Source organism: Lolium perenne, chromosome 4 (genome assembly GCF_019359855.2).
Source record: "Lolium perenne isolate Kyuss_39 chromosome 4, Kyuss_2.0, whole genome shotgun sequence".
NCBI classification, from domain to species: domain Eukaryota; kingdom Viridiplantae; phylum Streptophyta; class Magnoliopsida; order Poales; family Poaceae; genus Lolium; species Lolium perenne.
The window spans coordinates 112611112-112625146 of NC_067247.2; the positions used below are offsets into that span (position 1 = coordinate 112611112).

General features: G+C 44.0%; 1 protein-coding gene and 1 long non-coding RNA gene across 2 annotated transcripts; both read left to right on the forward strand.

The window, feature by feature from the left end:
- The first annotated feature begins 9594 nt into the window (after positions 1 to 9594).
- LOC139830894 (uncharacterized) lies at positions 9595 to 10046 on the forward strand. The gene is made up of 3 exons (XR_011744411.1): positions 9595 to 9737; positions 9804 to 9856; positions 9933 to 10046. It is a non-coding gene; the product is annotated as an uncharacterized lncRNA (long non-coding RNA).
- A 160-nt stretch (positions 10047 to 10206) lies between these two features.
- Positions 10207 to 13810, forward strand: LOC127304429 (uncharacterized). The gene is made up of 9 exons (XM_071829126.1): positions 10207 to 10219; positions 10344 to 10489; positions 10583 to 10734; positions 10817 to 10869; positions 10954 to 11016; positions 11652 to 12065; positions 12139 to 12796; positions 13381 to 13501; positions 13613 to 13810. Exons 1-9 carry the CDS (start codon positions 10207 to 10209, stop codon positions 13802 to 13804), a joined length of 1812 nt encoding a protein of 603 aa, XP_071685227.1. The 3' UTR covers positions 13805 to 13810.
- The last annotated feature ends 225 nt before the right edge of the window (positions 13811 to 14035 follow it).

Below are 14035 nucleotides of genomic sequence, written 5' to 3' on the forward strand. Positions count from 1 at the left end.
TTTGCTACTTTGAATAATTTGTGTATGGACGTGTATGGATGACTATTTGTATGCTTAATCACTCTATTAGGATAATCATGCTTTATGCTTATATATCTTGATATACTTGTCCATATCATGCTTGTTTCCTAAAGATATTGGGGGAGCTTCTCATATTCCACAAATGGTGCACTTTGCATTCAAACGCAAATTCTCCAAGTGCACACATTATGGGGGAGCTGTCGTAATATCTTATATGGAATCATGGTTTAGAGCTTATCATAATATCTATATGTGACTCTAGCTCGGTTTGTCATCGTATACCAAAAAGGGGGAGATTGTAAGGGTATTTTACCCTTATCCATTATTTTGTTAACAATGACACCATGCTAGAGTATTTGGCCTAATACGTTTATAAGGATAATCTCAGGTATTAGGCAAAGAGGCATAAATGGTGTATCAAAGGAACAAGAAGGCTAAAGGAGACCCCCACTTCAACAACAATCGAAAAGAGGTCTACAGCAGAAATCCGGTCTGCCGCCCGGTCAGCCGGCCTCCAGACCGGCGGGCTCGGCGTGCGGTCCGTTCAACCGGGCGCCAACCGGGCTCCAAACGAGCACCTACCAGATCCGGTTTGCCACCCGGTCTGCCGACCTCCAGACCGGCGGGCCCGGCGTGCGGTCCGGTCGACCAGGCGCCAACCGAACGCCAACCGGGCGCCAACCGGAGGAGCTCCTGGACGACGCAAAGTGTCCCCCGGTCAGGGTCCGGTCTACCATCCGGTCTGGACCGGCTGGTCCGGTCCCTGGCCTGGTCTGACCGGCCTTTGCACCGGACAGTCCGGACAGTGGTCCGGTTGACCGGGTTTGTCGGGAGAAAAGATGAGGTGGCAAGTGACCAACGGCCATATTTCGAAGAACACTATAAATAGGCCTTCTCCTACCTCTGAACAGTTAGGCACTACACTACAAGCTGTTCTTGAGCTCTCTCTCTTACTCCATTGCTAGAAACACCAAAAGCCTCCGATCTCCCTCCTCCTCCACCCAAACTCAAATACCTCCGGGGAAACAGGAGGACCCGATCTACTGTTCTATCAAGCCAAATCTCATTCCCCCTTGTATTCATCGAGAAGCTTGCTTCCTAGGGTTCCTTGGAAACCCTAGGTGGGCAAGAGAAGTCCGGAAGCATCCGGGCTGTGGATTTGCTCCGGGCAAGATTGTGAAGGTTTGGAGGCTACCTCAAAGTCTACCACAAGTGAGTGAGCTATTCCTTCGTGGGATAGGCTCCGGAGAATAGGGTGAGCCTTCGTGGCGTGGGGAATCCTTCATGGGACCTTCACCCCTCCAAACGTGACGTACCTTCTTGCAAAGGAAGGGAACACGAGAATACATCCTCGTCTCCGCGTGCTATCGGTTATCTCTAACCGAACTCCTTACTTGTGATTTAACTGCCTGTGAGAGCCTTCGTGCTCGAGTTAGTTGTATCCTCATATAGGTTGCTTCACCTAGTTTGCATTAGGCTCACCTTTATATTCCGCAAAGCCTAATATTGCAAAGAAAGAATTAAAATCTGTAGAAACCTATTCACCCCCCTCTAGGTTTACCATCTCTATACTTTCACTCAAAAAGTGGCTGGTGCCGTTTGGAGCGCACTGGGGCGAGCCCATTTTTACTGCTGGCCCCCAAAAAGCTATCGGATCCTATCGGAGACGCTGGTGGAGATGCTCTTAGGCTTAATTCATGGCCGATCTGGGGAACGAGTCCTGCGTCGACGCTCCACTTTTATCGCCATCAGCCAACGTTTTTATTCAACAGCAAACAGACATTCATGCGGGCAGAATTCATCGTTCCTAGCGCCTTTGCTAGCGACCTACGTTGGATGACACAGCTCTTTGTTGTTTTTTCTTTCATTTACATATTATTTTATATTAATTTTAATCATTTAAGCGTCTTCTTAGGCGTCTAGGGTTGTACAATGGGCAGGATTGGGGATGCAAAGCTATGGATTTCTCGTTTAGAGCATCTCTAACACAGCTTGTAAACACGTGAATTGAAAAGCGTGAGTTATGTCTCCGAAAAAATGTTTTTCAAACGAATTTGGAGATGGCACAAAACAGAAACCGAAAAACTTAAAATTTAAATCTAGCATGAGAATTCTTCATCGTAAACAAGTTCAGTGATGAAATGAAATTCATAGTTTATACATACATAATTTACACGTCGATGGAAAAATAAACATCAAATATAGGTAGTTCCTCTGCGATGAACAAAATTCAGCCCTACCAGGGCCTCTACGCGAGGCGGAGGAGGGAGGGGCGGACGACGGTGAGGCTGAACCGCACGCTCGCATACTCGGTGTCGAAGTCGACGATCTCCTTCTTGACGCGGCGGACGACGGCCTCCTTCTATCTGCCTCGTGCGCGCGCACCAACCGGACGGCGTCCGCCTCCTCGTGTCAGAACCGCGTGCGCACCTCCGCCTCTGAAATGACGGCGACATGCTGGATCACCGCCGCCTCCTCGTCGTCGTTGAGAACGTAGTCCGCTGAATTGAAGACGTCGCGGCGCGGCACCTCCTCCTCCTCTTCCCTGTTGTCATCGACGGGCAGTGCCAGGGTCCGTCCCGATCCTCCGGACGAAGAGCCCTCGCCGCTATTGGCGTAGCGGGCGAGCTTTCTCGGAGGTGTCAGGCCCTAGTTCGTCCACCGCCACGCGCTCCGCTTTCGCGCCCCCTCGGAGCGGTTCCACTTCCGCCGCTCCGCCTCCAAGCGGAAGACCGGGGGCGCGGCGGCGAGTTGTTGCCACCAATCCGGCCGCCTCCCCTCCCGCAGCTGCCAACGCTAGCCATGCGGTGGTGGTGGAGCTCGCGGATGTGCGAATGCAATGGCGGCTACGCTCAGATTTCTCATCGGAGTCGTGGGACAGAAGACGGTGGAGCGGCGAAAGCGGCGGAGGGGAGTAGGCTTTTGGAACCGAGCTCCCCGTCGTGGCCTGTATAAATAGGGGCCGCGCGTGGAGTTTCTCGGGCCGAGCCGCCAATTCAGGCTCTATTCTACGCGGTTTTCGGCCCGAACTTGTAAAACCGCCGCAAAAATTCAGTTTCGACTGTATTCGGCCGTATCTACAGACTTTGTTAGAGTTGCTCTTATCCTGTAACTTGTTTAAGAGAGGTGAGGACTGAACAACTGCACTAGTGGAGAGGCCAATCACTGCCAAATACTTTGACATTTTCCCGGAGGCCAATCGGCTAGCACACTTGCCTTTCATTGGTTGAAAAATTAACTCAGGAGCACCTTACTCCCTCTATTTCAAAATAGAATGCCTATAATATTTGAATAAAGTTAAACTTCTTAAAGTTTGACCAATTATATAGAAAAAGTGTATAATTTTAAATTAATATTTTTTGAACCATCATGAAATATATTTTAATATTAATTGCATTTAAATTTTTATATGTTGATATTTGTTTGTATATAGTTGCTCAAATTTAAATAGTTTGATCTTTATTGAAAACTATTGGTATCCTAATTTGGAAAGAAGGGAATAGTACAGAAAATTCTGTAAGCTGCCAATGGTCAATATGGTTTGAAAAAAAAAACACGATGGACGAAACACGTGTTGAGTAAACAAGCTAAATTAACTAGACGTCCTCCGCGGCGGCATCGATGGGCAGTCCGGCCGTGTTATCCTTGGCAACAACGGTGGTGGCCGCATCATGTTTGGAGGTGGCAGCGGCCAAAAGCCCGCGGCAGCAGAGCGGGCAAGTCCATTGCGCCCGGAGCCAACCATCGACGCCACACACTGCGTGGAAGAAGTGCCCGCACGCCGGCACCACCCGCACCAGCTTGTCGGCTTCGCCGTACTCCGACAGTCAGACCGCTGGTGGCCGCCTGCTCGTACAGTCGTCCGTCATGAGCGCCACGCCGCCAAGGGCACTCTCAACGTCGCCTGCTGCCAGCTCCTTCGGCGCCGCTGCCAGAGCCAACAACGGCCACGGCGATGATGAGTGGACCTTGACGTCCAGGCACATACTACCTTGGCGACTTGGCCACCTTGGCCAGTGGCAGCGAGGTAGCTCATCTTTTGTATGTGAGCTGAGGTCCAAGATGATACAGCTCTATATACAGAGTTGTTCGGTTGTGGGCAAGGCCAATTTCCTATTCGCTATCTTGGTATTCCAATTTATTACCGGAGACTCACGATTGCTGAATGGAAAATTGTAGAAGAAAGACTACAGAAACGCCTTAGTAGTTGGAAAGGCAAATTGCTATCCCTGGGAGGAAGATTGGTACTCATTAATTCGGTACTGACAAATATGGTACTGTATATGTTATCATTCTTCCTTTTGCCAAAAGGAATTCTGCATAAACTCGATTATTATCGATCCAGATTCTTTTGGCAAGGTGATAGCGAGAAAAAGAAGTATCGACTGGTTAAATGGAGTGTAGTTTGTAGTCCCAAAGATCAAGGCGGGCTTGGAGTTCATGACCTGGAAGTCAAGAACTCAGCCCTGCTGGGTAAATGGCTTTTTAAGCTCCTTACCGAGGATGGGATTTGGCAAACTATTCTTCGGAGAAAGTATATCGGCTCCAAGACGTTATCTCAGGTGGTTTGGAAACCTGGAGATTCACACTTCTGGGCTGGTCTAATGGCGACAAAAAATGTATTTTTTCGTCATGGTACTTTCTCAATTAAGAATGGAGCACAGATACGGTTCTGGGAAGATGCTTGGTTAGACAATGCACCTCTAAGTGAACAGTATCCTGCGTTGTATAGTATCGTTCGTCGCCAAGGAGATACCATTGCCACAGTAATGGCTACCTCTCCACCGAATGTGACGTTCGACGAGTTTTGCTAGGACAAAGGCTACTGGCATGGAATACTTTAATTCAGAGGTTGGGGGATGTTAACCTGTCGCCTGAACCAGATGAATTTAGGTGGAATTTACATGTAGATGGCTCTTTCTCGGTAAAATATTTATACAGCGCCATACTTCATTCTGATTTACCGGTTGATAACAATAAGAAAATTTGGAAGATGAAGATACCATTAAAAATAAAAATATTTGGATGGTATCTTCGTCGAGGAGTCATCCTCACCAAAGACAATCTTGTTAAGCGGAATTGGCACGGAAATACTAGATGTGTTTTTTGTCATCATGATGAAACTATTAAACACCTCTTCTTCCGTTGCCAGTTTGCGAGATCTATTTGGTCTGTCATCCAAGTAGCGTCTACCTTGTATCCTCCCACTAGTGTAGCCAATGTCTTTGGGAATTGGCTTCATGGAATAGATGCAAGGTTCAAGTTGCTTCTTAGGGTGGGGGCGCTAGCAGTTATCTGGGCGCTTTGGCTGAGTAGAAATGACAAGATTTTTAATGACAAAAATTTCTCCTTGTTGCAGGTCATCTACAGATGTACAGGGATTCTTCGTTCATGGTTACCTCTTCAGCGCATGGGGAACCAAGACCTATTTACGGAGGTCTGTACACGATTGGAGGCTACGGCGAGGGATACTTTTTCCCTACATGGGTGGCAGCATAGTCTACGGATTGAAGCCCCACCCACACCTTAGGCGTTATATGATTCATCGTTCCGATATGTATTTCGCCTAGATTTTTTAGTTTGGCATCTTTTTTGAACTCGACACCTCAATGAAACGGCTGTGTGCATCCTGGTTATGCAGAGGCTGGATGTAATTGCTTTCTCATAAGTAATAAAGCATCCTTTATCAAAAAAAAAAATGTGAGCTGAGGTCCAGAGGCTTCTCGACCAAGTTAGATTAAATTACACAAATTTGTCATAATTGGGGCATGACTTATAGGTCAGTATCATTTTTTTTAATTTTTTGTTAAAAACTACAACTTGTGTGACATAGCGTTACAAACATCTAATAGCATTTTAATAGCAAATTGAGCAAATAGTCATCTAATAGCATTTTAATAGCAACACGCTATGTCACACAAGTGGTAGTTTTTAGCAAAAATTGCCAGAAATGGTACTGACTTAAAACCACTACCTCAATTATGATAGATTTATGTAATTACTCACCAAGTCATGAAGTAGTGAGAAGGAAAAGACACGGGTCGGGGTTTCCAAGAATCTTTCCGCTAATTTCCGGATAGAGATTTGGTGCACGTGGGCACCAGTGATCTCGTCTTTTAAAAAAATTAAAAATAATTGTTTTGAGTTGTAAAAAATTCTGGAAAAAAAATCCACACATATTCAACGATGTATCCCACAAGTGGGCAAAACATCAATTTCAAATACTTAATATTTTGACCTACACAAAAAATGACAAAATTGTAGATTTAAGTAGTCATTTTCAAATCTTCAAAACATATGAGAATTTGTCATTTGTGTCCAGGTCAAAATAAAAATAATTTCGGAATGGGATTTTCCATGATTATGGGATGTATCAATGGTAATCTACAGAATTATTTTCATGATTTTTTATAACTTGTAAAAATATTTTTAATATTTTTTAACTGAGCGAGAGCACTGGAGCTCATGAGCTAAAAGCACTTTTCGCTAATTTCCTTTCTTCTACATTCTACAAGAGGACAACTCTATTGTGTCGACTTAACTGTCTTTGTTTCACTCGCAAATCTTTATTTGGACGATCGGCATTTCCCTACCAAATCTAGATGCACTTTCCCTGTAAGGTCTATCCCTTCGCCTAGCTCTCTTGTTAGATTGAGTTGCAACATCGCTGTCTTCCAATAGAAAAGAAAACCTAACTGTTGATTCCCAGTCACTTCAGTCGCATCTTGTAAGTGATAGATCATTTCACATACGCGTGTGAAAATGCGCTTTTTGGCTACCTGAGCTCCTTCGATATTGTGTCTAGCACGTGTCTTAAGGTAATGATCAGGGATTTGGTTACCGGGTGAAATACCACGGTTACCGGCCGGTAACCGGAATTCTCAGCCCCTCCAATAAATCAACTTATCAGCTAAAAAATCTTAGTTTATTTGAATTTGGTTTGAATTTAGGCTGCCCCTCCAATAAATCAACTTATCAGCTAAAAAATCTCAGTTTATTTGAATTTGGTTTGAATTTAGGCTGATTGGTTAGTTCCACCTAAACTATATGTGTTTCCTCTCCACTATAACCCCATGCCCCAACTCATTTGTCCGAATCTTTCATTTACTCTTCCTCAAAACTTTATTTTCAGTATATTTCTATATTTTTAAGTTTGAAATTCAAATTTTGTTTGAGAATCTCGTCTGATATTTGACTGGTTATATCACTGGTAACGATGGTTACCGGAAATCTCAGTCCCCTCTGATATTTTTCTCAAACCGGTACCCAAAACCTTGACAATGATGGGCCTGTCCTGAATCGAATGACCAAATCAACCGTTTTCAGCGAGCCTGCCATGTTCTCAACGCCAGTGATGCAAACTTTAAACGTGAGGGTACGTGGGTGGTTCCTCTCACTATCTCACTATCTTTCTCTTAACCTCATTCTAATCAACACACTCATACTTTGAATCAAAATAAGCTCTACATAAAAAAATAGCCATCAATCATATGATTTCATTCCGACAATCGGTTTTGATTTTCGTCAAGTGTAAAGTGTCAATTAAATGTTTATGTTTTGAGTTTTTTTGAGCGAATTATGCCAAAGTCGTCGCAGAGTGTAAACTGTTTGAAATGGTGGTAACCGCCATGGACACCATCCTCGTTGGCAGCATGGTGGAATTTCCGTGCTTCTGTCATGATAGATTATTGTTCCCAGCTTCGAGGACGGCAGCATGGTGATGGTAAGTGAGAAGTGAAAGGTGATAATCGATCATCGTAGCCACCATCGACATGGCATCATGGTGGTATTTTCGCGCACCATCGCGGTAGCCCTTGTGGCCAGCTTCATTGATGACCGCATGGTGATGGTTGTGGTATGGGAGGTGGTAATCCATGGAGGTAACCGTTGCGGCCACCGTCATCGGCGGCATCATGGCTGTATCCGTCGTGGTCAGCGGCATGGTGGTAGCCGTATAGGTGTTTGATTGTAGCAAATAAATTATTCATGAGGCATGACCTCATATTTTGTTTCCTATAGAAATTTACACTAGCAGATTTATATAGGATTAGTTCCTATATGATATATTTTTTTAATCAAACAATTTGTGTAGGAACTTTACTATAGGATTCAAATTCTATAGAATTTCTATATAAATGCTATGCATCAAAAAAGCCCTAAAATGACTTTTCATATAATGATTTCTTTACGAATTGTTTTTCCAGTCTACAAAATAGTTTGTATGATAATTAGAAATATACGACTTGTTTTTTTGAACCCAATCTCCATGCACATGTGTTTTGAGAAAGGAAGCGGAATAAATACAAGCTGTAAATTACACGTGTAGCGAAGACTTAATCTAAGGTTAAATGGTTAGGAGGGTGGTTGTACATCCAGTCCATCAGAGTTGACATTTGTGAGTCTCATAAAGGCGAAATATTCATTTAGTAGGAGACGACGTTCTCGCCGATAGCGAGACGTCTGTTATGACTTCGTTAATTTCAAGATCCAATCCGCCAGCTCAATCTTTTAAAGATGCTCATAGAGGCAGGATATGCGTATGTGTCTTCATATGGGTGAATATGTGCATGTGTATGTGAGTGTCTATGTTTATATTGTATTTCTCAGAAAAAAAAATTGGAGGTGTAGCGTGGACACACAACTTGCAGCTCCAAGTGTCAAAAAAATCAAAATTTACGAAATGGGAAAAAGAAATGGATCATCCAGTTCTTTGCCCGGTTGCCACGCGTCGGCGCCGCGCGAAAAGCCCAGTGCTTCCTGTCTCATTTACTGCGTGGCACAGAGAAAGGCGCACCCACCGTCTCTTCTTCCCTTCTCACTGTCTCCTGGTTGAAGTTCAAAGTTTCAAAATTTCTGTCTCACTCGCACTTCCCCTGCTCGCCACCACGAGAGGCGGAGCCGGCCGCCGGGAACGATGCCTCCCGCCAACGCCAACGCCAACGCCACGCCGCCTAGGGCCGGCGGCTCTCCGCCGGACACCGCCGTCGCGCCGCTCGGCCTAGGGTTTCTGCCACCTGAAGCTCAAGGTACGGACCGTGGCAGCCCCTGCTGCTCCCCGCCTTTTTCGTCCGTGTGTTTCGAGCCACTCGGTCGAGCGCGGATGCGGTTGATCTCGTGTGCTTGCTCAAGTCCCCCAATTTCCCCCCAAACTCTCTCTCTCTCTCTCTCTCTCTCTCTCTCTCTCTCTCTCTCTCTCTCTCTCCAAAATCACATGTTTCCTGGAAGCAAATTAAGCAGGGGATTACCAAAATCTGGCCCGTCATCTTCCTAAATTGCATCAGTCACCTACCCAAATCAAATCTCGGCCGGCCGCCTACCTTTTCCATGATCAGTTCCAGTAACTATAGTGGAGATGCAATAATAGTAACACTAGCTGCATGCCTGCCCCCTTCCATTTGCAGCTGCTTCGCCGCCGCCGTCAAGTCCGTCAGGGAAGCCTCGTCACGGATCCGAGCTCCTCGTTCAAGACACGGAGGTAAAAGAAACCCTCTATCCCCGCCTCCCTCTGTACATGTTACCATGTGGTTGCGCATCATGCATCAGTCAGTAATCTATCATGGTTGCCAGGATGATCCGAGGACGCCCGGGAGTGCAGAGTTTTTCTTGAGGGAACCTCCCAAGAGTCCAGACAGCAACACCACTTTGGCACATACAACATTCACCTATGAACAGCACCTTCAGCTGAGAGCACAATTATGTGTTCGCAGTGATCTTTGGTGAGTCATATAAATCATAACGATCATCTACGATTTTCCAAGCTGATTTTCATTGTTTTTATTTAGCATTGGAAAACCATCTGCAGAGCATACCATGGTTCATGCTTTTGGAGAACCTGGTACGTATGTGCAGCTTACATGTTGCTTCCCTCTCTGTTTATTATCTTTCTATTCCTGATATATGTGAATATACAGCGGAGGGTCAGAAACATGTGTGGCAGGATCTATGGCGTGCTGCTGTCGATCGATGGCAGACCCAACAGCCACCAGTGCCTGGCTATGACACGCCGCCTAGCAGCTCTCTCGTAGGTACATACCTTCTATTTTGTCATGTGCCTTATATGTCTGTCTCGTTGCTTGATCAACTTGCAAAGTTTTTTGTTCATGACTGTGTTTTCCTTTTATATCTAACATAGTAACAGAAAATTTTATGCATTAATAATCATGTATGTATGAGTTACGAATTAAGATGGAGAACATCAGTCTCGAAACAGAAGTTTTCGTATCAACTTATATTTGGATGGTTATAGAATTAATATTTGTTTATTTGATGTTTTAGAAGTGAATAACAATTATAAAAAATACATAGACATGTGTTACTGACAGGTGACAGGCAAGTAAATGATTTGATCATCTATCTTTCCCTTTTATCTCTTCTTATTATTTGGCTTGTTCCTTTCGCAGCTGGGTCGCCACTGTCAAGTTCGTCAGGGAAGTCTTGTAACAGATCCGGACACGTTCCAGACGCCGAGGTGAAAAAAAAGCCTCTACCCCCGTCGTTCGCTGTTTATGTTACCGTGTTGTTGCGCATCATGCATCAGCTCGAAATCTATCATGGTTGCTAGGATGATGATCCGTGGACACCTGGGAGTGCAGAGTTTTTCTTGAGGGATCCTTCCGAGAGTCCAGACCGCAACACCACTTTGGCGCATACAACATTCACCTATGAACAACACCTTCAGTTGAGAGCGCAATTATGGGTTAGCGGAGATCGTTGGTGAGTCCTAAATCATAACGATCATCTACGATTTTCCAAGCTAATTGTTCCTTTTTTTTTTTCTTTTCTTGTTTCTCTATAGCACTGGAAAACTATCTGCAGAGCATACCATTGTTCATGCTTTTGGAGAACCTGGTATGTATGTGCACTTGTGTGCAGTTTACATGCTGCTTCCCTCTATGTTTATTATCTTTCTATTCCTAATGTCTGTGAATACAGTTGAGCGTCAGAAACAGCTACCAGTGCCTGGCTACGACACACCGCCTAGCAGCTCCCTCATCGGTATGTCTCGTTGCTATATCTACTGGCAAAGCTTATATTCATGACTGTGTTTTCCTTCTATATCAAACGTAGTAACAGAAAAAATATATGCACTATATATATAGTTACGAATTAAGATGGAGAACACCAGCATTGAAACAGAAAATTTCATATCAACTTATTCGAATGGTTATAGAATTAATATATTTTATTTGACGTTTTGGAAGTGAATAACAATTAGAAAAACCATACAAATGTTTCACTGATAGGTGACAAGCAAGTAATTGATTTGATCATCTCTCTCTCCCTTTTACGTCTTCCTATTTGTCTTATTCCTTATATCCCTCTTTCTTTAATTCCTCATGCTCTGCTTCTTTCAGAGCTCCATAAAGCTTTCCCTATTTCAGAACAAATGACTAACCTCAGTAGAGTAGCTAACAACGCTAAACCATGACTTTAACTTAATTAAGTGGCTAGGGATGTGCAGCTTGTAATTGTAAACGACACATCATGATCAACACCTTGTAGTTTTGAGATATGAGGCAGCAAATGTGCCAAAAAAAGCAGTATATGTGCTGGTACCTTATCGGTGCATACCTTATATTTTTTTCCCATGCTTGTACTTTTGTTCCATCACTAAATAAGTTAGATTGCAGGTAGTTGCACAGGTGAACAAGGCAGTAAGGATACTGCTGTGGAAAAGAGAACCGTTTCAGAACAAGGTGACGCTGGTGATAAAGAAACTCAAGTTCTGGATGTTGGAAATGTCAGTATCCTTCCACCGAAGAACACCACCAACCATACTGAAATACTTGAACAAAAGAATGGTCATGAGGATCATCTAGCAATCAGTTTCGCTGAACAAGTTGATCAATCGCTATCTGATGATGGCAGCAACTTAAAAAAGAATGCAGTCTGTGCTGAGCAGACTTTTCTAGAGTCTTATTGCTCTTTACCCAAGCATAATCCCAGAAAGAACATTACCAAAATTCAAGAATCTTGTTACAGTGGCACCAAATCTGTTCCAAAATCTCCTCGTGATTTTCAGGAATCCAGTAGCTCTCGCTTTGGTAAGTACCTTTCTTTAATATATCTCCTGCTTATATTATTGTCCCTCCCGCCACTAACTAGATGAGTTGGCAGGTAGCTGCATAGCTGAACAAAGTACCGTTGTTGATAAGACCTCCATTTTGGAACAACACAGCAGTGACGGTTGTCAGCAGGTGAGTCAAGGTACTGATTCTGGAAATGACAGAAACCATCTGGCTGATAGCACTATCGACAAAGATGATCAAGTGATATCTGATGATGTCAACAACCTGGAACAGAATACTGATTCTGGAAGTGACAGGAACCATCTGGCTGATAGCACTATCGACAAAGATGATCAAGTGATATCTGATGATGTCAACAACCTGGAACAGAATACATTATGTGGTGGAAAACAGAGTTTGCTAGACTCGTGTTATCAATGTGGTAAACATGGACACCTTATGAAATGTCGCAGCTGCCCCATAGCTGCTCATGTTAGCTGTTTTGGACCTTTTGTTTCATCAGTGAGATTCAATGATGGCCAGTTTTATTGCCCTCTTTGCTTCTGTTTCAAAGCCACTGAAGCTCACAAAAAGGCTGAGAAAACATTATGTGTAGCTAAGAAGCACTTGCATGCTTTCCTTCTGAAAAAGCAATTTGCAAAGCAACACTGTGAGCAATCTACTAAAAATCAGCAACTTCCTTGTGAAGGTGAAGAGCCTCGTCATGAGAAAAGAAGCGATGCTAGTGTTGCTTGTCCTGGGCGCAAGTAAGTGTTTACTATCCGTAAGCGCAAATAAGTGTTTAGATCTTTTTTGCCAAGTTATATTCTCTCGAATAATTGAGGAACCCTGTTGATCTGTGGTTAGTTTAGAATCATATGACTATTGAACCCCCTGACCTGATTTGCATGAAATAAAGCTATACCATAGATGATGGTGGGATGGAACCTACCAAGCTCCAGCCCTCTTGCACAGTTAAGTTGTACCATGGTTAGTTTGAAATTAGCTATATTTAGGACGGGGAAGTTAGATTGTACTCCGACTTCATTGTGTAGAATGGTGACTGCTGTGGCATAGCTAAAAGCATGTTGTATTATTATGAAGTTTTTACCAGGCGCGTTTGGGTATTACTCTGTGCATTGCTGTTTCACAACCGCCAAGTTCTGAAGTAACGTGTACACATAAATTAGGAAGCACAATTGAAGATTTATTTTACAATACCCCATGTTTCTAAATGCAGATGCTTTGTGTTATAATTAAGCATGAAGGTACCCTTGTTTCTGTCTGTTGTAACAGCGTATGTTTCCTTTTTCATAATTCGAAGAACTGAGCATGTTTGTCTTTGTTACAGCTATGATCCTTGTACGCTGGCTAGAACTAGAAACCCCCTTGCACCAAGAAGGAACTCCTTCGTAACGACTGCCAGGCGCACGCCGCTCCGTTGGACGGGAGAAGAAGAGGCGGCTTTAAGGGTATAAGCATGCGACAACCATCTTCTTCTGAGCTGATCTAGCATTTTCCCTAGTCAGTAAATGGTCGTCCTTGTACTTACAAATTAACTAATTCCCACTGGTATGATCCAGGAAGCGGTTGCCCTGTTTGCGCCGAAAGGGAAGGGGCTGATCTCTTGGGTTCAGATCCGGGAACATGGCAAGGACGTGTTCCACCCCGCACGTATACCGAAGGATCTGAGCCGGAAGTGGAAGTACATCAAGAGCAAAAGCGAAGCTTCGGAACGTTGCGGGGGCTTTCAAGATTTAGGGTTTAGACATTAGGGTTAAGAGGATTTAGGGTTTAGACATTAGGGTTAAGATGGTGGGAAAAGGTTGGGCATCTGAGAAACCGTGGTATTGGCTGGTTGCCTTTTGTAGATGGAGAAAGGGAGTATGGTGGGAAAATGTTGGGCTTTCTAAGATAATTTGTTGTTGGCTCGTTTCCTTTTGTGGATGGAGAAAGGTAGTATGGTTCTATTCTTTTGTCCATAAGAACAGATTCGAAATTGGATA

Coding starts and splice junctions, on each gene's coding strand:
- LOC127304429 (XM_071829126.1), top strand. Junction 10,735..10,816: donor TGGGTTAGCGGAGATCGTTG/GTGAGTCCTAAA, acceptor GTTTCTCTATAG/CACTGGAAAACTATCTGCAG. Junction 10,870..10,953: donor TCATGCTTTTGGAGAACCTG/GTATGTATGTGC, acceptor CTGTGAATACAG/TTGAGCGTCAGAAACAGCTA.